At 31.3% G+C, this 23,503-nt stretch overlaps 1 protein-coding gene across 2 annotated transcripts in view; it reads left to right on the forward strand.

Moving 5' to 3' along the window:
• The window catches only part of LOC119069991, a 78,801-nt gene that overhangs the window by 19,144 nt on the left and 36,154 nt on the right, over positions 1-23,503 (forward strand). For both annotated transcript variants that reach the window (XM_037174232.1, XM_037174231.1), the window contains exon 2: positions 1,622-1,822. In XM_037174232.1, coding sequence (XP_037030127.1) covers positions 1,658-1,822 — 165 coding nt within the window. In that variant the 5' untranslated portion in view covers positions 1,622-1,657. The remainder of the gene's footprint in view (positions 1-1,621; positions 1,823-23,503) is intronic.

Genomic DNA, 23,503 nt, shown 5'->3' on the forward strand with positions numbered 1-23,503 from the left:
AGCGACCCACAGTTAAAATATATTGCGATCAATAAATCGCAGTATTAAGAATTCTCAAGAGCAATTGAACAATAAATAAAAATCAATTGATTTACGTACATTTTATAGACTTTTCCACAAGAGTCAAGTCTACATAATTTCAGATAAATATGCGTGTTCCATATGGCTATTAAACTTTTAAGTTCAACAACAACAAATACTGTCTATTGTAATTCTGTAAATTCATTCCATGTTACATATATTATTATTGTAATCATTCTTCTACCTTGATTTTTATTTAAAAAAAAAAAAATCCGTCACATCACACGAATACTAAATTGCGCGCTATATAAGTTCTTTTATACGTTGATAAATGCCTAAATATTAACTTAAACATCATCCAATATTGTACATGCCTTAAACACAACACGCTATATGATGAAGAATTTTTAACAATTGAAATAATGTAGGTGTGGAGGTGATAGTTTTTTATTTATATTTTTTATTTTAATGACAACAAATGTACTGTGTTTTATTGTACTTTTATGGCACACATATATTTGTTTCAATAAATGATAATGAAAAAAAGAACTTATGTTTGAATAAGAAATAACTTATGCTCAATAGACTTATTGAATAGTTAATTAGCCCGCTAAACGATTACTGGAATATACATATATTTCGCAGCTGGGTATATTACGGACGCTTCGGTTGTTGTTGTTTTTTTTTTCACTACACGTTTGATTTGTATAATATCGCCTCAAATATTACGGAAAAATTTCATAGAAATCATTTTAATGCATTGGAATTTGCGATGGTACGGACGCACCTTTGTTGAGAGCGTATGTATAACTACATGATTTTCTGATTGTAATAATAATATTCGTGAATTATTATTCCGACGACAATGACAATTATTTATTCAGTATAATATGAAATGAGTACATGATGCGCCTTTTCACATAAGTGTAAATTGTCCCGTCATTATACTAAACGTTTTAGTATGCGTCTTTGATTAAAACTATCATTCTTTTTTTTTATTTGCTTAAGTTTAAGAAATGTAATCAATACAAATGCCTAATGGTCAATGGAAAAAAACCTAAGTGTAATTAGCTTCAAAAAGTCAGAAACTTATTTGATCCCTAGGTCCCTATGATCCCCATGATCAATGTATTATTGTGGATGCTCAGCTCATATATTTTCCCATGTTTAAGAGACCGTTGCTGGTTGCGGGACTTATATGTTAGAGAATTTTTCAGAATTAAAATTAGCCCCGTCTGATTGACCATAATGGATTTTCCTTTGATGATACATTCGCCTACAGCTAATCCCTTTGGCGAAAGGCATCTACGTTTATAATTGCAGAATGGGTTTGAGAAGACCGATCCAGTGGTTTCTCCCTTGGACTGAAGTATCAGCCTCGCTATTAGACATCAGACAGTTTGGGCAAATGACGTATAATTTATAAGTCAACTTGTAAGTCACATCTTCCTACAACAAGTTCTGGAAGGTTACTTATAATTTCCCACTTATAGGTTGACTTATAAATTATATGTCATTTGCGAAAATTGTCTATTAAAATCATTAACATTAAGTTCGTTGCGACAGCCAAAATCATAAGATTTTCTTTTTCAATTTTCAGAAATGGACAAAAGCTAAAACATATCATAAAACCAACATGCCTGTGCAAATTGGCACAGCGATAATAAGTGGTGGGATGGGTTACAATCGATTGCAAGTGCAAAGTCCGATCCTATCGCCGGGTACACCGGTTGCATCGACAACGAAAGGTCTGCTAAATGGACCTGGACAAAATAATTGTTTTCTCAACTGTGCTGTTCAGGTAAGTTCTATAAACAAAAATAATTTCTTTACGTTGTGTTCAACTGACGTATCTATTTAGTATTTCGTTGATAAATAACACAGCAGCATGTCTGAACCACCGAAAATATTCTGTCGATTTGAATTATAAACGAAAATTTGACTGATATTTGTGTGTTGTGGATATATGTGGAAGCGGAATAGGTGAACTGCTATTATTCAAATAACAAATCTAAATCACGTCCGAAACGAAACCATAATCACAACTAAGACCATAAATTATTTCCAATTTATTAACAATTTAATTAAAATTCTGAGAAACAACAGCCAGTAACGCCATTACGAAAATGAGCTCTTCCAGATGTACGAATGCGACCATTAATATCTGTAATCTTGATTGCTACTTGTGTTGTTCTTTTTTTATTCTATTGGTACAACAAACGCGAGAGTTGAACGTGTTATATATTTTTGGTTGGTTTGCTTTACCGATAAATTGTTTTAAATAACTTACTGAAAATGTAATACCCGCACGCTTTAAAAGGATTTTTCGTTCTATGTTTTATGATCACAACGAAAATTCAGTGTCTTAGTGAAATGATGAGGGATACAATCTATTCATATACACTACCCATAACCCATGTGGTGATATTTTAGGTAAAACATCCGTTAAATGTGATCAAACTTTACAAACGTTTTTACAAATGTATGACAATTCCTCACTATTTTAACGCAATGCCGCAAAGCAAATATAATTAAAAATTTGAAGTCCATGTTCAACCTTTTAATAGATCTATTGACTTTTTTTTGCTACAGCAGTGGTTTTTTAAATGTGAACTGATGTTATCCCTGCCTCACGTTCGTTGGGTATACTTAAAATCTATCTAAAGTAAAAAAAATGGAAGAAAATCAAATTATTTTCGGCTGCATTTATTGGTCGGATTTATTCGGTGTAAAAAAATGAACATTAATGCGCTGAGCATGATGATTAATTATTAAACGCTTTCAGATGAGGAACTGGTCAGTTTGCGCAATACTGCGCCCTGTGACCACACGCGTTTTTTTTGAATTATACATGAGAATTTATATAAACATTTTAAACGAAAAGGTTCATTTGTTGTTGTTGTTGTTGCTGATCTTATCATTATTTGTTGAATCTTTGGGACATTGTCATACTGGGGTCATAAATAATTGCTGGACATGAGACATAACTCTGATTTTTCCTAGAATGCATTTCGATGCAAGTATACGTCAATAATCTGTCGACACAATTTTGTTTTGTAATTGGCAAATTTATAAGTCAATATTCTTGCACTTACCCTTTGCCTAACTGCCATAATATTGCTCCCTACTGCTTTGCTAGTGAAAACGAATGAATTTGTTGGCGCTGTTCCTTCCTCCTATTTTACGGTAATGGTGAAAACGGGTTATACACACGCAAAAGACTGTTTGTAATTGTAAATATAAACCGTTTATAAAAGCATCAAAACGTCCACCGGTTTATCAGAACACTGTGCTTCTTCATTCTGCGCGAAAAAGTCATCTAGTTCTGAGCATAAAGTGAGTGTGTATTAAGAACAATTTACGCTAAATTTAAATCAAGAATTGCAATTCATTTGACTAAATATTTCTGAAGAAATTTAACTAAATTTTGCATCTGAATGGAAATCAATGAGATTTTTATTTCACAAAGATTAATCGGCACAGTTGCTACGTCTTCTTGAAATTAAATTTAAATTTAGTGGATGATTTGAAATTAAACTCTGAGTAGCGTTCAACCCTGATATCGACCTATTTCCAATGACTTTTTATGAAATCGTTTTCTTGAATTTTCACATATTTTTCTAGATTTTCTCATATTTTCTCAAAAATTTCTTTCACGAAATTTGGAAAAATGTAAGAAAATTCAATAAAATTTTGGAAATGGTTCCCAAAATTAGTCGCTGTTTATTTCATATAATTGAAATGATATTGTAGGAAAAAATGGCAACCAAAAGTGTGTCTCTACTGATAATGATAACGCTGATGACAACAGGTATCGAATCAAGGAGACCATCACTTTTTGAAAACAAAGGCTGTCTCAAAGGCTATTGTTGGGTATGGTGTCACGCATTCGGAAGTTTGGGTGAACAGTGGTGCTACTCAACCGAATTATTTCCGCAAAGTTATCAATATGTAGAATGCGAGACTGATTCCGAGTGTGAACTCGATTGGTATTGTGCTGGACCATGTTGGTGATCAACCAACGGTAAATGAAATAACGCTCTATAGAATATGATCAATTTTAATTGACCGATTCAAATGTTGACTGATTAAAAGTATTAAGTCGAGACTGTATCACAATAAAGCAAACAATATTAACAAAAAAAAAAGAAATGTTTTCTTTGATAACGACTCCATTTATTATAAAACCTGCCAAAAATTCAATACCAACACTGCGTACAGAACATTTGGGTCATTCTAAAAAAAATCGCTCCAAAATGTTTAAGACTTGGAAGCACTTAATTGACTGGGAACTTTGATGACTTGTAAAACTATGATAAATCTAAAATTGGGCTTTTTAAAGGTGAATATCTCTAATATTATAATGAATTTTAAATAAGTGACGAAACGGTATCCTTAAGCATTTACAAATGTCGGTCAAATTATCTGAATGGCTAAAAATTACAGCAATGCGATGTATAGTTGCATGCAGTAAAATGAATATTCATTTATTGATGAATAGTGCAGGGTCCAATTCACAATGTCAATACAATTTTTTCATGTTAATGTGAGCTGTACCAACTGTACCAACAACACATTGTTCAGGCAACGTGAAATTATGCATCAATCATATTAACATCATTAAAACATTGTTGCTGCAAATTGATATAAAATCGTTGCCATGCACAAGGACATCACTGATTTAAACAAATAACTTTGTGTTGATAAAGTTGTTTACGTTATTTGCATGGAATGTGTGTTAACCTTCGTGTATTTATTGGAAACGTGTAACTAAACTACTAATAAAGTAACACAGAAATATTTGACATTTAAATCATATCATAGAACCGTGTTTAAATCGGGTGTGATGATAACATACATTTTTATTAATTTTTTTTTATTGAATTTGTTTAGAGAAAATAATTAAAAAATATTTTTACTGCTTCTCATATACAGCCAAAGTCGATTAATAATTTAATCATACAGATATGTATTGTGGTACACTACCAAAGCGGCAATTACCACCGGATTTATACTTGCAAAAAATATATTAAGATATACGAAAAGTTACTGCAGCTGTCTGAAATAAAGCACGCTTTTGTAATACGAATATGCTCGATATGAATTTTCCGTCTTATGTAAATAATAATTTTAATTCAAATTTTACATGCCATTATTACATTTAATAACCATTCGCTCTAATTTCTTTCGAACAACCATTGATTTTCAATACGTATTTACTTTACACTGGCTTTAGTACACAACATTCATTCAGCGTATAATATTAATTGAATTATCGGAACAATAACTTTTTTTGTGTGTACGAACAATGTGTACACAGAGAAACGTGCTGTGTATACCGGTACTCACTATTAATATGAAGAAATAAATTTTTGAAAAATGAAAAAAAAAATTGTTCGTGCACCACGTTTTAAATTTAAATTTAAAGCCAAAAGCTGATTTGCCTGTAGATGCAGTGTGCGGAGGTTAATGCTAATTTTATTCGTTTCCCGTGTCTCTTACATTATTAATTGTTATTAATTAAGAGAAATTGATTGCAGAACTATTTGACATGCTTCTGCACTGAAAACCGCTCATTTTATCAATCAAGCATTTTTTTCGGTGCCCAGCATGTAAAATATTGTAATTGTACGTAACTCGGACGAAAAATGAAAAGACTCGTTTTCGTGTGTTTATTGACCTCGGATTCTCAACAAACGTCACGCGAAAAATCTACTTTTCAACTCTTCCGTCCTTCTGACGTAAATATCTATGGCTTTACTGCAAAAATTAAAGAGCAATAATTAATGGATCCAATCAAAATGCTTAATCATTTTACCATTTAAACTTATAGTGACAGCCATTTACAATTGTAAGAATCTTTCAGTAGCAAATTTCTTTCATTTGAATTTAATTATTAATTACAAATCGGTCAAATGACGGCGACACGTTCGTTGTTGGTCATAAATTGACTTTTTTATTATTTGTACCTAAGCCTTACTGCGGTATCATAAAACTTGAAAATATAATCTTATGGGCCATTAATATTAAGTTAAATGTTGAAATAGAATTTTTAATTTGAATTTACAAAATTAACGGAAATTATTTTCGTTTATCTTTAATCTAACGTTGATACTCTGTCCTCGATAATGTCACCCATGAAAGTGAACGTAGACTTGATGTCTCTTGCAAGCGTTTATAATATAATGATATCAACTAATTAAAGATTTTTAATATTTTTGACCGAAAAAAAGTGTAGTAGAAAAGGTATGTTCTCACGATATGCATGCATAGGCTTATATACACATTCACGGATTCGAGGAGACTCATTCTATGTCTTTTTCTCTCCTTTTTTTTAATTTCTCACAGACAATCTTTTGTCTATTCTGAAGTAATTATAGTTTTCGTTGAAATACTTTAAAATTATCGCATGTTTAGGAGATGTGGAAAAAAAATATTGTTATGCTGACTGACCTATAGTTTATCTTATAGACACCGTTGTCGGTCCTAATGCAGTTGTATGTTGTTCCAAAGTCAAGACACTTGGAATTTGAAGTGTTTGATGATACTGAGATACAATGAACGAATTAATTGAAGTTTTTCTTAAATGAAAAACCAAATGATGCCGCATTCTCTTAATGCTTGAATGATACCATGAACCGAACGAATTTCATGCAAACTAATTACGATGGCATTTTACGACTGCTCCATTATCTTATAACATTGTCATCGTAACGAATTTATGTGAAGATAATTTTTAAATATTTAGAGTATGGCTGAGCACGACGACGACGGATCTAAGCATAAAAGTGAAACTTTAAAAATTTTTGTTTTTGTTTAGTTATCTGTCTATGATTCCTCTGCGTAGTTAAAATGCTTACGCATCATTTCAGCAATGTCAAAATCCTATATAAGTGTTAAGACAAAGTCGTTACATTCCGGTAACTTTTAACAAGTCTCGAGTATCAGTGAAACATAAATGCATGCTTGAAGAGTTTCTTTTTCTGCGTTGCACACGGTGTAGCGTTAAATAGTTTATTTTTTTCTTTCTTTAAACGAAAAAAAAACATTGTTGATTGCATTTTGCATGAGAAACAAATGAATTTACATGCACTTGATCGTTGATCGTGAATACAATAAAAGAAAAATAAATAGAGTAGATCATGACCAAGAAAAAACGAACTGTTCCACCAATCGTATATTCGTGTCATCAAGTTATTAAACCTTCTGAGGCTGGGTATACCGTCTTGAACGAAATTCTCAGAAATGCAGTTAATTATTATTGGCATATGTAATTGTAATAATTGAATGCAAGGACAGGTGAACGCATTGTCAAACCTGCCAAAACGATTCGTTGTTTTTATTTATTCTGAAACTCATTTGTACATACCCCAATCAGGTAATTCAGGATTGATGAACTAATTCATCCGTTCAATTTTGTATGTCACTGCATTCAACAAGAGATTCCACGGTTGACTGATTAAAAAATTAATTTATTTTTGTGGTACCTACGAAAGCAGGGTGTCGCTTTAAATGACCAAACGATAATTTGATTTGGTTGAAAAGAATTTTTCTTGCAGTTGTACAGAAAAGTAAGACATTAAATGTGGTTAATATCCGTGGCTAAGTTTTTAATTGTTTTCCATGACACGATTATATTTTTTCAGAAATGGGTCATAAATGGGTTTCATTCTTTGGAATTTTTAAATTTATGTTTGGTATATGTACGTACGCATTATACATAGTTGGTTTCATTTAGGATTTACATTTAATATCTTAAGCCCCTTACTGTATACGACGTTTACGTTTTAAAACATTTAATACATAATGTTATTAGCAGTTCAAAAAATAAATAATTAAAATAGAACCAGAGTTCTCCGTCACGACATTTCGTGATGTACCAGAAGTCTCACCCACAAAAAAAAAACATTTTCGTTAATGGTTAAATAAATTTGAGAAACAAAAACTTCATTGTTCGAAAGCTATATGAGAACTGTTGTTGATCACTAATATAACAAAAATTGGTTGAACTTAAGTGAGTTAAGGTCATGTTGAAAAGTGAGGTTTCCTTGTTACCATCATCGTTTAACTATTAGTCTTATTCCTATGTCATTTAATAAAAAAAAATGGTTTGTAGAAATTGTTCAATGTTTGAATATTATAAGAATCTTATTTTCAAGTTGAGTTTTAGATTCATTCGTCATTGATATTTTACAGTAAACCTACATATATATATGTTCCAACATTTCACTATACCTGTTTTACAACCGTTCAATACTCAATAGCGTAGAGAATCACACGCTCTCGGTTATAGTTTGGCAACGACGTAATCAGTTAATTGACTTCTTCGATCTACTGTCGACTAACTCAAACCAATCATTAGTGAACGTGGGAGGAAAACCGAGAGCAGTTGATTGTAAAACAGTTGTATTTTACACATTTCAAAAACGTCAAGCTTGTGGGATTAAATCTGCTACTTCTTTTGCTTAAAATATCGTAGTTGGAAAATCTATTACTTCTTTATTTTATCAAACGAAGCGAGAAATAGTGTTGCTGCTAGATATTGGACGCTATTTAACTTTTATTCATCTATTGATCGTTATTCATACAGTGCACTCCACTCAAAAATCCAGAAATTCTCATTAATAAAATAAAAGAAATAAAAAAGTTTTCTGTAATTGGTTAGGTGTGGTATATAACCATAAAACCCGGAAAAGACAATTTAAAGAATGTGTTTATGAAAAATGGGTTACCACAGAAATGTTATTTCTTTCATTAAATTTCACGGCCAGGTTTCGACCATCCTATAATATCAACGAACGGATTTTTTTTTAGTTTTAAAATATTATCAAATGATATCGTGTCCAACAGAACCATTTTCTTTCTATAATTTTATGTAATAATTTTGTGAACGTAATTGATGCTTTAAATTAACCATAAATAACACAAATATTTCTAGTTGTAGCTGTTGTTGTTGAACAACGACCATTTAAAGCGTGAAAAATTATTATTTTTTATTGTTTTTAGTGAACAATTTAAATTCAATTTTCAAGATTTTTTTTATTATTCTTTCATTCTTGTTAATCGACTAACTATCGCAGCGGGATGATGTAAGGTGTTCTGTTGATGCGTTTCGAAGACGATCTCATTCTATGTAATATTCGTTTCAGAATTTCTTTTTTTTATATTTAATGATAATTGGATGGAAGTCGAAATGGAACACATATTCGTGCTTACTATATCCAGCATGCACCATAAATTATTGCAGTTGAGTCTAAATGAAAGTCAATTATGTTGATTGTTCCATTTTAGGTAATATTACAATATCTCGCGGATATAAAGTTTGAAACAGATTTTTTTTTTCATCTAAATTAATTTTAAATGCTTCTAATCGCTTCGCTCCTATGTAAATACTATACAGCCGAGAACGTGCATCATTATCTTGAACTGTAGAAAATTTGTAATATATTCCCTTCGACTTTTTAACATATAAAAGCCAAAACGAACAGGCAGTGCATAAAAATCTTACTTGATCCACCTGCTCTATAATGTTTCGCATTCAATTTCATATCAGAGATGAACATCTGCACACGTTTTTGATTCGAATTTATCTTATTTTCATTACAACTTTTACGTTACCTTTTTTTATATTATGTTTATACTCGTCTCCACTTTGCTAATAAACAAAAAAAATCGTATTAAATGGCGGTTATAACATATATACGTATAGATATAATTTAGCCGAACACGAGTCACTGTGTATATTACGAAACGCTTTATATAATATATTATACATGTCCGTCGATGGTTTTGTTATCATCTGCTGCATTTTTTGTTATAATCATCAATACTCTTGTCGAATCGACTACTACAAAAAACAATAAAAAATAAAAATACAAAAAACTTACAGAAAACAGGTGCGGCAATTCTGATAAGTACAGGAAAAGTGTGTACAGTCAGAATGCGATTAGAAAAAAATCGTTTTATTATATTTCCAATATTATGGGATGATATTAAATTATTAAAGAGGATTAGACATTTGTATTCAATGGTATTTTTTGAGTTAAATTCTATTAATGACAAAGGGCTATAAAATGTGACGATATTATCATTAGGCTCGTCTCTTTGAATTCATGATGACAGAAATATAATTTTTTATTTAAATAAATATTTTAAGATCACAATATATACGAACGTCTGAATAAGTGCATCAACAACAGAAGACATTGTGAACAGCTCTCGCTTGAAGCTCGGAATATAATTTTTTGTTCTTGATCACAATGAGATGCTAGACTTATATATATTACCTGAAGTCCATTTAATGTGAAACCATGAAATTGATGGAATTATTTATTATCCACGAAAGATAATGCATTTATGGATCAGAAACTAGAGAGTCTATTTATATAGGGAAAACATTCAGATCAAAGGCAGAACTCATGGAATTTTGTTATTGAAAGAAAAAAATCACACCTTTGTTTAATTTTCAAATCGAGCGATGTTCGTTCATATCCATGAATCATTCCGAAGTCGAGTTACAATTTGAAAATTTTTCGTTCTTTTTTTTTTCGTTCGCATTAAATTATTATTTTCCTTACAAATTTCGTTTTTGAAATAATTTACGACATTAATTTGATCGTTTAACATTCATTGTCTTGATAAAATTTCGATCACAAATGGAGCTTGTTATGATTTATGAGCATGAAAATAGATTTTTCTTGGAAAAAAACATTCTTCAAACAGTTCCCTTGAATTATACCACGAAATTACTTGAGGCGGTCCCCTGTAAAAACATTCCATCAAAGACAAAGATTTTGTAAATAATAATTGAAATGCCGTAAAAGTATGGACATTAGTTCAACTGATCGTACAATATAAGTGGTACATATTCGTAGACTGATAACTTTTTAAGTTATTTGTGCTCAACGGGCGAACCTGAATTCGATTTGCATTTCTTCCGAATATCAATGACAATAAAAATTCCTCACATAACAGATTTCCGCGATTTTTAAAAAATTATCGGAAAAACTCCATCAGCGGTGTAGTCGGCGGAAATGGTGTACCTTCAAAGGTTGTACAACGTACAATCTAACGCCCAGATTGGCATAATTAACACAATGTTAAGGGCAAATTGAATTATCATTGTTCACTCGCACCGAAGAGTTCTTTTTTTCTCATTTTGGTATGTGTAGACTCTTGGCGTAATAACTCAAAACGGAAAAGGAAAGCGAAACCAACAACTTGTTGGTAATCAATAATAATTGTTATGTATGGGGGCACTCATCACACCATTTCTATATTTTATCCTCGATTTTATGATACAGAATCTCTACTTGCCGTAGCAAGATCATGATTCTCAGTCAATGAAACCGTATGTTGAGCCAGCATGAAGGTTTTGTATTTTGCATCACCATTTGTGCTGGAATTTATGAAGAAGAAAAAAATATTTGCAAACGTTCAATAATTTAATGGCTATAGGTAGTCCTGCTTGGAGGCTTGTTGCTCATGTTGAATTTAATATTTATTCGTTACGCAAAATGTTTTCGAAACTCGTAAAGTTCATTAATTTAATTCAAATATTTGATTGTAATAATGGTAATGAATGAAAACAAAAAATATTTCGATTACACTAACATTGCTGTATGAATGGAGAAACTGAATATTTCGTTTCATAAACAATGTTTCGCGAATACGTGCTATGACTTATGTATATTAGGTCAACATTATAAAAATAATTTCTTTATTGATGTCATAGTCGCAGGGGTATTCGTTTAATCAAACACCGATTACCGACACGCATTTTTTATGCATACCTTCTAGATGTGGCCTGAGATACTATTAAGCTGTATCAAGTTGATAATATCAACATAATTTCGATTTATGAATGAAAATCGTTGCTGTTGAAAGTGTATCAATACAAAGATGAAGGAAATTGTTTCGTAATTAATGCAAATTTCTATGTAACATTCCACGTAGTATACGACCGATTCACTATCGATATTAATCTATTATGCATTGAAATAATTATACCAATTATTATTTATCCATCGTGGAAAGGATGTTGGCACGATGCTCGAACTGGAAATACAAATTAAATAGCTTTTTCCCTCGGTATGCTTCCGATCATTTGTTGTGTTGATTGTTTGTAAAGAGAAAAATTGAATAATAAAAATTTGCCAGTTTAATTACTTTTCGAAATGATTGCAAGAAAAAAAAGAAAACTCCATTTTGCTTTGTGTGGACGTATTATACATACTGTAAGCTGTATAAGCTGCGATTATTCAACTATTTTAATAATGAGAAATTTCATTAAACAATAAGCATAAATTTTAATTGGTACTTATTTCCGATGATATGCTATACCTCTTTATCGTCGATTTTAATTTCAGATTGCTGAACAAAAAGAGAAGTTCATTTGAGATTGTCAATTCATTTTGTGTTTGTCGAATTTGTGTAAATTTTAGGTAAATTATCTGACTAAATTACACAGGTAATTTGCTTATTAAATTCGTTGACGGAATTTTCCATCCTGGTCCATGCTAACAGTGTGACTCGACCGTTGCTCGCTCATGCTATAAAATTTCCATTTTTAGCCAGTGTTGTTACGAGCTTGCATGTTGTTTCCGCATGAAATCATCCATTTTGAAAAAATCAATTATATTTTGATGCTGTTTTAGAAAATGTAAAAGGAAACTGTGGACTGTCTATCCTAGAAAGGTTCTTAAGGAGACAAAACGATAAAGTGAGTAGTATAGAGTAGATTACAAGACATGTAATTTGAAGCTGCTGTAATCTGTGGGGCGTTCAATACAAAACTCTAGTTGATTTTTAACAATTGAGTTACAAACAATTTTTTTTTTATCATATGCCAAAAAAGTTAAAACTTTTTTTATAAATCATTTTGAAAGTCACTAAAAACACGAAAATTCGAATAGAAATACAGTATGTCATCAAAAATTTTTGTATTTCGATTCGAATTTTCGTGTTTTCAGTGACTTTCAAAATGATTTATAAAAAAAGTTTTAAAGGCCTCATCAAAGGTATTGTAATTTCTCAAGATTGGCCAACTAATATTTTATACCACATAAGCGAAAACGAGACAACAACATAGACCTGAAGTGTAATTTTTGAATTAAACTTCTAGCGAAGTAATTTTGACATCCGAACACCGCGCGTATGTGATAAATGACGCAAACAATCCACGTAGTGGTACATAATGCTTCACAAAAAAGCGGTCGAATCCGATATTTTGAATTTTTATATGGAAATTGACATTCAAACGTTGATATCTCCGGTTTTTGAAGAATAAAAGTCAGATTTTGCTAGGATTGCATCTTTTATTGGGATTTATCGATTGGCATTCCCATTCGTGTAAAATACTTAGAAGAAAACTTTTACCGAACATTTTACACAAGTGAGTATGCCAATCGATAAAACTCAATAGCAAAATCTGGCTCTTATTCTTTAAAAGAGTTTTAAGTTTTGCTTGAACATTAAAAGTAATTTTATTTCATCAAGTTCAAATCAAAAAGAAAAATTCAAGTGGTCATCCCAGGCAAAAAAATCCCTTAGGCATAATTTCCTTGATCTGTGGCGACAATGAAGCATTTTTAATCAATAGCGCACCAACACTGGCGTATACGGACCTTTAACCATAGCAAATTCACTGAGTGTTCTGGTGCTGATATCGAAAAAACTAATTCACCGTCTGTATAAGCGTGACTCCTTCAACCTTTTTCGGCTTAGTCCATTTGCAATTTTTTTTTTAAATTTATATTCTCAATTTAATATAAAAAAAACGAAAGTATTTTGAGTGAATGCAATGGGTTATGAATTTCATCTGAACTTAAAGCAAATATTATAATCTTTATTCTGTTGTAAGTTAAAACGACGTTTAAAATAACAAATGAAAAAAAAATAAAAAGATCAAAGTTACTCAACGGTGAGAAATTGAAAATTATATCAAAAAAGCGTTGCTATACCAACATGTATTGTCAGACGCTTCTTTTTATTAAATAAAATTGGTAATACCATTAGCCAGCAGACATACCGTGACTATTTTGTTATATTTATATGTGGGTTTTACTCAAAACTTTTCAGAGACGCTTCTTCCATCCGATATTATGAATTTGAATTTCATAAAAGGACCGCTCAACTGAATCGATTATCCACCAAAAATTACGAATATAATGAAAACGAATGTAAACAATGAAAACATTTTAAATTCAAGAAACAAATAACGAATTTTCTGGAACGAATTGGTATAAGAAAACATTTTCGGATTTTTTTTTAAAGTGATTTTATAAGTGCACACTACATGACGGTACAAAGCATACATTAGAATGTGAAACTCATCTACACGCGGATTATCATCTTAAAATTTAATTCATTAAAATGACATGTTAGTTGTACATGGGATGTGTACGCTTACATCGCATTTTTAATTCACAAACGAATTAACATAATTGAATAATTTTCACTTAAGGAAGACAAAGTCAATGTTTAATTAAATGGATTGTCTTTGCCGTGGCATAAATATATTTAGGTGTGTCAATTTATCATGATGTCTAGCCAGGACTGAGGCTTATGATGTTATACAAACCGTTTACAAACAAAATTAGAAACATTGGATTAAAAATAAATTGTTGTAATGCTGGTGGTAACATATAAAACTAGCCCTCAAGTCATTTAAGACTTCGTACAGCTAATTGCTTCGCTAAAAAATCGGCATCGGAAGGAATGTTTATTCGTCGAAACAGATGTATTGTACAATGAACTTGACGGCCCGATAAGATTCAGTGACTCAGTGTACTAGCATAACAAATTGTTAAAATGATTCTGTTGTTTCAATTGAAACGGTCAAACATTTCGCACCCCTAATTTTATAAGGTCGTAAGAGCGAAGTATGAAACAAGACTAATGTTAATCATATCTATCTACAAGTACCAAAAACGGTGGTCACTTAAATTCAAAATCGCATTTTAAATGAACATAATGTAAGATTTCTACAACGAATCCTTTTTTTTATTAGGTTCAATTAAAACTTGTACATGAAACGCAGATTTTTCCATTTAATTATGTACATTGTATACATCCATATCCAACTCTCATTAATAAATGTATAGGCTTTGCTACAGTCAGTACCCCAAAACGACTCTAATTCCCATGACGATGAATTACAAGTTTTTAAGACCGAACCAAAAATTAAAATGCACAGATCCGATAGAAAAACAGACTATGAGAACCTCTTGACTTAAATAATGTTAAAGGCGCACCATACGGGAGTACACTCCAACAGTGAAGTCCATTGTTATGAAAAGTAGAGTTTATGAAGAAGAAGAAGAAGAAGAAAAATAATTTAAATATAAATTTCTTATTATTTTTTTTTTCTTCATTTCGTACGTTGTATAATTAATTTATTTACTTTGGTGCATAAATAAAATGGGTTGCACGAGTACATACATCTGTATATCAAAATTCATATTTACATATACAAAGTGTATGAGCTGTGTGCAGTGGTAATAACTTAAAGATCCTATGTATATTTATTTACAATTTTTTTTCTTCATTATTATATTTTGAATTCGTGGAAATTATTTTTATAGTAAACAATCACGCAATTTTTGAATTATTATGTGATTACATGGGATGAGTTATTTATTGCTTGGATAAAGGAGTGCATTAAACATAACATTTATTTCCAGTCATTCAAATCTTTGATGGAATTATTCTTCAGTTTTAGCGTTCTTAACAAGACTTAATTTCAATTACACGACTTGTTGATTTTAATTTATAATTAAAATGTAACTTTTGCTTTTCGTACGGATTTCCCATGGAAATACTTAGGTTTTTTTTCGACTTTTTTCTATTTGTTTGTCCGTGTAGATGATTTAATTTGATCGTTTACAATTACTTTTTAATTATTGTTCATTTTATTACTTATTTATAGTTAAACAAACATTGAACATAACATAGTTTTATAGAAATTGAAATCATAGGAGAAGTGAATTGAGCTACAGATATTTTATGCAAGTTTCACTCGAATCGACAGTGGAGTTTAATTCTTGTGAAGCAAAGTTAAAGGATTTAAACACAGGTAGTGCATAAATTGCAGATAATACTTCTCGGTGAATAATGAATGAAGTTCCATTATTTCTTACGGTGTTGTAAATATCGGAATGTGGTGAATTTGGAAACTGATATAGAAATCGTCAGAGTGCTTTTAGAAAGCACTCGAAAGTAGGGTTTATTTTTGTTATGCTCTAGGTTTGCATAACTTTAAACAAAATGTACGAGAATGTAGATTACAATTGATTTAAAATATATCAAAGAATGAGTCTGCATCCGTTAAGGGTGACAAAAAATTAGACCTTTTAATAAGGAAATGCTAGTGCGCACGGAGTCAAAAATCGACCGTACACCACTTGCAAAATTTATGAATCGCTGCTAAAGGAAATGAAATTTTAGCACAAGTTCTTAGAATTAAACTGATCTCATCATAAGAATACAATTTTGGTGTGTTTCGTTTGTTTCTTTCGTTTAAATTGTTCTACACCACATAGACGTAGCGTTTGTCTTTATGTTTCTTCAATTCCACACGTACGTGTGAAACGACACTCTTTACGCTTCTTTTGTTGACCACATGTAGAACGATGTGGAACAATTAAAACTGTAGGATACTAACCAATTGCAAACTTAAATTGAGTTGAGTTCAACTGGAAGAAACTAGAAGATTTGTGAAGTTCACAATTTGTGCTATTTCTACATTTCTAGGACTCTAGGAAAAAATCATGACTGGAGAGATTTTCTTCTTTTTACTTTCGGTATCTCTTTAGATTGACCATCTGGTGGAAGCCCTTGCCAATCAATTTTAATTTTTTTATTGAAGTAAATTTGACTTTAGATTTGTGATACCGATGTCCATTGAATTGATAGATAACATCTGTGCAGTTTAAGCAACTTATATATGAGCAAAACCCTTTATAAAAATTATTTATTCTCTCACAGACCCGACAGGAGTTCATTACTCATATTTCTATCGTCGATGTCGGTAACATATAAAATTGCCGCCTTATCAATGTATTTAATCCGCATGCGATGAACGACCGTAATTAAAAAAAATTTTAAAGCGTGACGACGCGACTCTGGCTATTAAAAACGTTACATGCTTCCTTACAGTGAACGACATCTCAAATGTCTCACTATCAAATTTTTCTGAGAATTTTATTGTGTCATTGCAAATTCACAATGACATTCTCTGAAAAAAATGACAGTGAGAAATTTGAGAAATAAATTTGATAAAAAGAATAAGAAATGTGCAGCTTTTTATTTTGACCAATAGGTTCTGGCTCTGTTGTATAATAATCTTTGTAAATTTATCATGAGTTTTATCATGTCCCTGACTGTTGTCATATTTTTTCCCAGATTTTCACAATCCCATCAATCTGACCATCAATATACTTTGTGGTTTTGTTGTCTTAATACATTGTTTCACATGAAATGTAATATTGAAATGAGTAAAAAGCATTTCAGTGTGGTGCATAGAAAAACGTACACCACTAAATTAAAGTTGGACTTTTTTTCAACTGAATTTCTTGTGGCAATGATTTTTATAGTGCAACACGTACCACAATACGAAATTAACTTGCAAAAACGCATTAACACAGCCCCAGTCATATAATTAATTTAATAGCCGGAAAACCATTGGTACAACTATCTCTATACACACAACATTTAATATTGAAAATGGTATTCAATGGATTTGCTTTTGATGCGGTTATTTCCATACTCGTTTTTTACTTTAGGCATCGGTCGTCGCACTTTATGCGACAGGCAAAATAACACACTTGAATTATGTGTACACATTGCACATTCAATTATTACCGACCGCATTATGAATGAATTAAACTCATTCACAGATTTATACACTTTCTATCAATTCAAAAAAAAAAATGAACCCAACGGCTATACGCACGTTTGAATACAGTGGACAATTACTCCAATCACAGTGTTTTGTCGGTCTTTCCTCTATAGTCTATAGCTTTATCGGGGGTTGCTCTTACAGTTTGAAAATCTGGATTGCAATGTCTTCAATGAAGATATGACAGCATTGGCAATATTATGTGTGGTCGGATGGTCGTTTAATTTTCGTTTTTGCAAGAAACTCTGTCTTTTATATGCATAGCATATAGAATTGTAGATGGTACCTGGTAAATATTTGATTTGAAGCAATCATTTTGATGTTCGGTATCCATAACTAATTGTCATTCGAAATTAAGCCTTCACACGTACAGCGAATGTATACAATAAATAAAAAAAAAATCCGAAGATAATTTATGCATTTTTTACGACTCCTAATGAAATGTCGAGTGAAATATTTATGAATTTCAATTTTATTATGTTTGTGATCAACCAAATCCTATTGGTATTCAAGCATTCAAGTTATCAGCAAAAATTTATCAAAATAAAATTCCAAACAAACAATTTGTATGATAATAACACACGTAACCATTATAACCATATCGTTAATATGTAAGAAGTCAGTTGTGAGATATTTTTTATTTTAAAGTAAAGGGGGACCATAATTCAAATTTTATATTTCAATTTTTTAAGAATGTTTAGCGTAATAGACTCTGATTGATGGTGGTACTTCGTTAAAATTTATCCAAACTTTTCCAATTCCAAGGGCAAGCTACTCAATTTTTGTCATAGCCAAAAATGGACATATAAGCAGAGAAAATACCAACTAAAAATGGGTTTCATCTAGAGTGATCTTAGTGCTTCAAATGGCATAGTGGAAGTAATACCTACTAATTCCCAATAATTAATTAATTATTCCCAATTCCCAATATACTTTCCAACTTGAACTTGGAATCGGGTTGCTTCCAGCTGTTGTAAATCAGCGGAATTCTCGCGTCAAAAATCTGATAATTTATATGAATATAAAAAAAAACTTACAAATAAATATCCGGTAGGCTGTTATTCGCGATTTTTGCGTTCAACAGATGACACTACTTTGTATTTTGGAAAAATTTGAATATCGGACAAAAGTGTGCCACACGTTGCAAATCGCCAAAACATAATACTAAATCCAAATTGCCGAATTTTTGACCACCATGCTCCCATCTATGTTCAAAATTTTAGAATCCAAGTTATGTTGGGAATTGATGCATCTACCCAGTCATGCCCAAATGACTTTAGGATCATTAGTTGTGACGGTATTGTGGTTTCCTTTTCTATTCTTTTTTAAGGTTAGCCCACCATTAAAGGTACATATCTAGGTGGGGCCTATTGAAAATGCATCCTAATCAACTATTTATAAAACTAATGATGCCAGTCGACCCAATGTATTTACTCTGCATATATAAATTAGAAACATTGTAAAGCGGAATGAATAAAAACCGATCGCATTTAAATCTGATCTGATTTCCATAATTGGACAATGAATTCCCATTAATTTAGTACCTGTTTTAATTTATGCGTATAAAAGTCCACTATATTACGGGATGGACTCTATATTCATACAGATTCACAAAAGGTAATTGATACATAATTTGTTTTTATGGATGCTATTAAAAAAAAACGAGCGGGAAGGATTCCAATCGAATATTATTTTATTACAAAAATGAGAACGTGTTTCGGAACCGGTTACTTCCTGAAGTATTTACAACGACCGAACACATTTATATATGTATACGATCCAATTGTTCGTGGACAAAATTCTGTTTTATTTTTACGTTAACAACCTTAAGTGTAATAATAAAAAAAAAAAAAAACATCAAATCGGATTCCAAAGACAACACGAGCGAATATATTCAGTGTTTTGAATTTGTTTTAAATATTTGGTCCCCTCTTTTCGGGTCGACTTTCTTTTCTTCTTCAAGATTTAAACTGGTGTTTTTGTAAGATGTTGTTCAATAATTTTGATTTAAAAGGCCCGAATTCAATATTTTGACCAGTTTAGTTAAGCCTAATAACTACTGTCTGCAGAGATATGCGTACATGATAAACGATGTCGTTTGCGTCGAATCCGCTTAAAGATTAAGGGAATTACAAACTTAAAGGTGATTTTTCGCTCATATTTTTTATCGTTTTTTTGTTTAATATTTTGATCATCATTGGCATCCAAATTACAACTAACATCTTGAAATTGTTCGAATTAATTGATGCTTAACTTTTAAGGAACGGCGAGCGTACCTTTACATTACATTAATCATTAAATCTGTTCCTTCTTATGTTAAACACTAACGTTTTGCTCAGATAGGTTCTAAAACACTATCCCGCTGGTAACTACGCTCTAAGCTAGTGATCGCAGGACACGCAGAAATGCACTGGACAGAGTTCGTGTAATTCCAGGGGCGAACAACATAAAGCTTTTATACTCACCAACCCGCAATAGCAAGCGTTATAATGCTAAAAAAAAAACAAATCAAACCACAACGAAAACATAACTGTGTCGTTCTTAAAATCTATCACTTCATTAGTTTTAACATTCCATTTTTTGTCGATAACAAATGACTAGAATTGACACAAATTCGCATCCATCGATAAAACTGAACAGTGATACTCGCTAATATCTATTCAAATGCACAATTGTTTAACAAAAAATGGTTAAGTTATTCTCTGCTAAAAAAAATGAAACGATGTTTTAAGTACGTTGATTGACATTACCATTGAAATTCCTCCGATATGTATAACTCTCTTTTTTTGTTAATCCATTCAGTTGTCAGATTGAGACCATTTTTTTGTTATTGTTTTCGATTTTTTTTTTTTGGTTTTGTTCATGTTCTTGTCGTCTTGTGATTTTTTTTTTTAAATACAAATGAATCTTAACGAAACACATAATATTCCGATACTGGGGGCACACACCTTAGTTTGTGTACAATTAATTTATATTATTGAAATTGAATCGTAAAGAATAGATCTTTAAATCATTGAAAAATGGTCCAATTATTTAAACTCGTGCGCTGCGAAAAAATTGTATGGACAACAAAGGCAGAGACAGTTTATAGTTGGAAAATGTTGAGAGGAGAGAGAAAAAAAAATTGGCATTGAATTTAATCTAATTAAAGATGACATTTTTGACGTGGTACAATCTGTTTTGTGTATTGTATTCATTATGCTAACAACATTATTGAATTGAAGAAAATTATTCGGTCTGTCGAAAAAAAGAAAAAAGCAACATTACAACGAATTGCGTATTACTATTACACGCACGTAATTAATGGGATTTAAAACAGATTCTTTTTTTTTTGTTAATGAAACGATGATTGTTCAGATTATAATTGTAAATTAGAGGCAGGTCATAAAGACAATGCATAAAGATAAAGATATATTTCTTTCCAATTAATTGTCTTAAAGTAACCAGATTTTAGGCAAAACTCTTAGTTAAGTATTAGCTAAGAGCGATTCATTAAGACCGACTGTTGTAGATTCGAATACTTCAAAATTAACTTGACGCAGGGCAGGATTTGTATTTGCACTGGGGCAATGATCCTTCGTTAAAAAAATAACAAGATTTTTACAGTCATTTTAAAAAATGTTTATTGTCCTACTTTTTCAGCGCCCTGGCCCCTTTTTTCCTTTTCCATAGGCTAATTCATCCCTGACATTACAAACGTGTCTTTCTTTTTACTCAGTCGTGTGGTTTCACAAAAGCTAATTATTGAGACTGATTTTTGGGTTTCGTATTGCTGTGGTTACAAATTTTTCCATAAGATCAGAAACATGGGCTTGAAGACTAGATGTACTGTACTTAGATTCACCCGTTTCTCTAAAAATTCTACATGTTTATGTAAGTGTGCAAAAATTGACAATTTTAACTAAACTCTAGAAAAATAATTAACTTTTGCTGCGTGTTGTTTGTTACATTAATTTTATTCTTTCTATATGTAGTTCATCACATTTCTTCCATTACACGCGTATAATAACGTGCATGTGAAATGATTCTTTTTATGTTTCCTTTTTTATGTGGCACGATGTGGAACAAATCAGACTACAAAACGTTCAGATCACCCCATGAACAGTTGATTTGAGTTTAGTTTATTGGCACTTCCGATACACTGTAGATGGCGTCAATTTTCTATGAAAAGACAAAGGTCAGGAGATTTCATCTCATTTTTCTCTCTAATTTTTTCAAATATATTTTTGATCTTTGATCTTTGTAAATGAGATTTTTATAAAAAAGTGACGCCTCGACAGTGCAGCTCAAATGCCAGTAAATATTAATTGTTTTTAATGTTGTTAACTAAAGTTCTGCAGAAATGACAGATGTACGAATGTTTACGAAAACATTTCAGGCATTCAACATTTTATTCGTATATCTCTGTAAGATTCCCTGCGTTTAGATCTGGGAACTGAACCATTTGTTTTAAAGGGAAGAAATGTAATACAAGTTGTTGTGTGATTACTTGAGGGGTTTCTAAGATAATTCGAGTGATCCACAATCCTGAGTGTATTGAAAATTCTTGGTTTAATTAATCGAAAGTTAAAAAAGGAAAACCTCAGAGGAATTCCAATCAACGAATTATTTTTTTTAGAGACCAGCTACGAAAAAGGTCTACGTTTTTTTGACTAAAACTAATAGCTGAGCTGGTTTAATTTTTTAAGAATTAGTAGGATTAGAATCTCTGATTTAAAAAAAAACGGTTTAACAAAACAGAAGCACGTTAAGACCTCAATATCACATAAGATGATGTAATAAAGCGAACCAGAACTCATCTACGGATCAAAGGATTAGAATATAAGTACATAAATGGGGTAAGGGTTAAACCAATAAAAAAATTATGTTTCGACCAAAAAAAAGCATTAAAAATTATCCATCAAGTGTAAAAGTTGGTAAATATATTTGTAACCCAAAACTTTTCCCGAAATAAAAAAAAAGTTATCCGATTTAATCTTCTAACACGAAAACAGAATGTTTAAAAGTTTTATACAAAAACACAATCTCCGATAACAGATTGACCATACAAAAAGAAATAAAAAATGTTTAGAAGGGAGGAAAAAATTGAAATAATTAAAATTCCTTTGCATTTTGGGATTAGAAACCTTTTTTTTTCGAGTGTATAAACGCAACAATACGCACCAAACCAGCATACCTAGCAATCATAACACGCATAAAATGTCTCTTAACAAATAAAATTCCTCGTGGTTGGGTCATATATGGAGATATAAGATTACGCTGCTTTACTATAATGCTGCATGCATCTTACAAACACTTTTTGTTGTTGTTGTTGTCTTCGTTGTTGTTGCATTTATACGACGACATAGCGTTAGCATACATAGCTTCGTATCATGTATATGTATATTGTAAGATATACGTATATCTGTCCTAACCAATGGTATTATACACAGCAATATAAAATCGTATAGCCTTTCCTTCAAAACATTAATTTATTTTGAGGTCCAAACACCACTATACACCTCGGATGCTGTTGTTTTCCTATTCATTTTGACCATTTGGCCAGAGTGTGTTGTGCTTGTATAAAAGGTGAATATTTTACGA

The sequence above is a fragment of the Bradysia coprophila genome, assembly GCF_014529535.1.
Source record: "Bradysia coprophila strain Holo2 chromosome X unlocalized genomic scaffold, BU_Bcop_v1 contig_44, whole genome shotgun sequence".
NCBI classification, from domain to species: Eukaryota; Metazoa; Arthropoda; class Insecta; order Diptera; family Sciaridae; genus Bradysia; species Bradysia coprophila.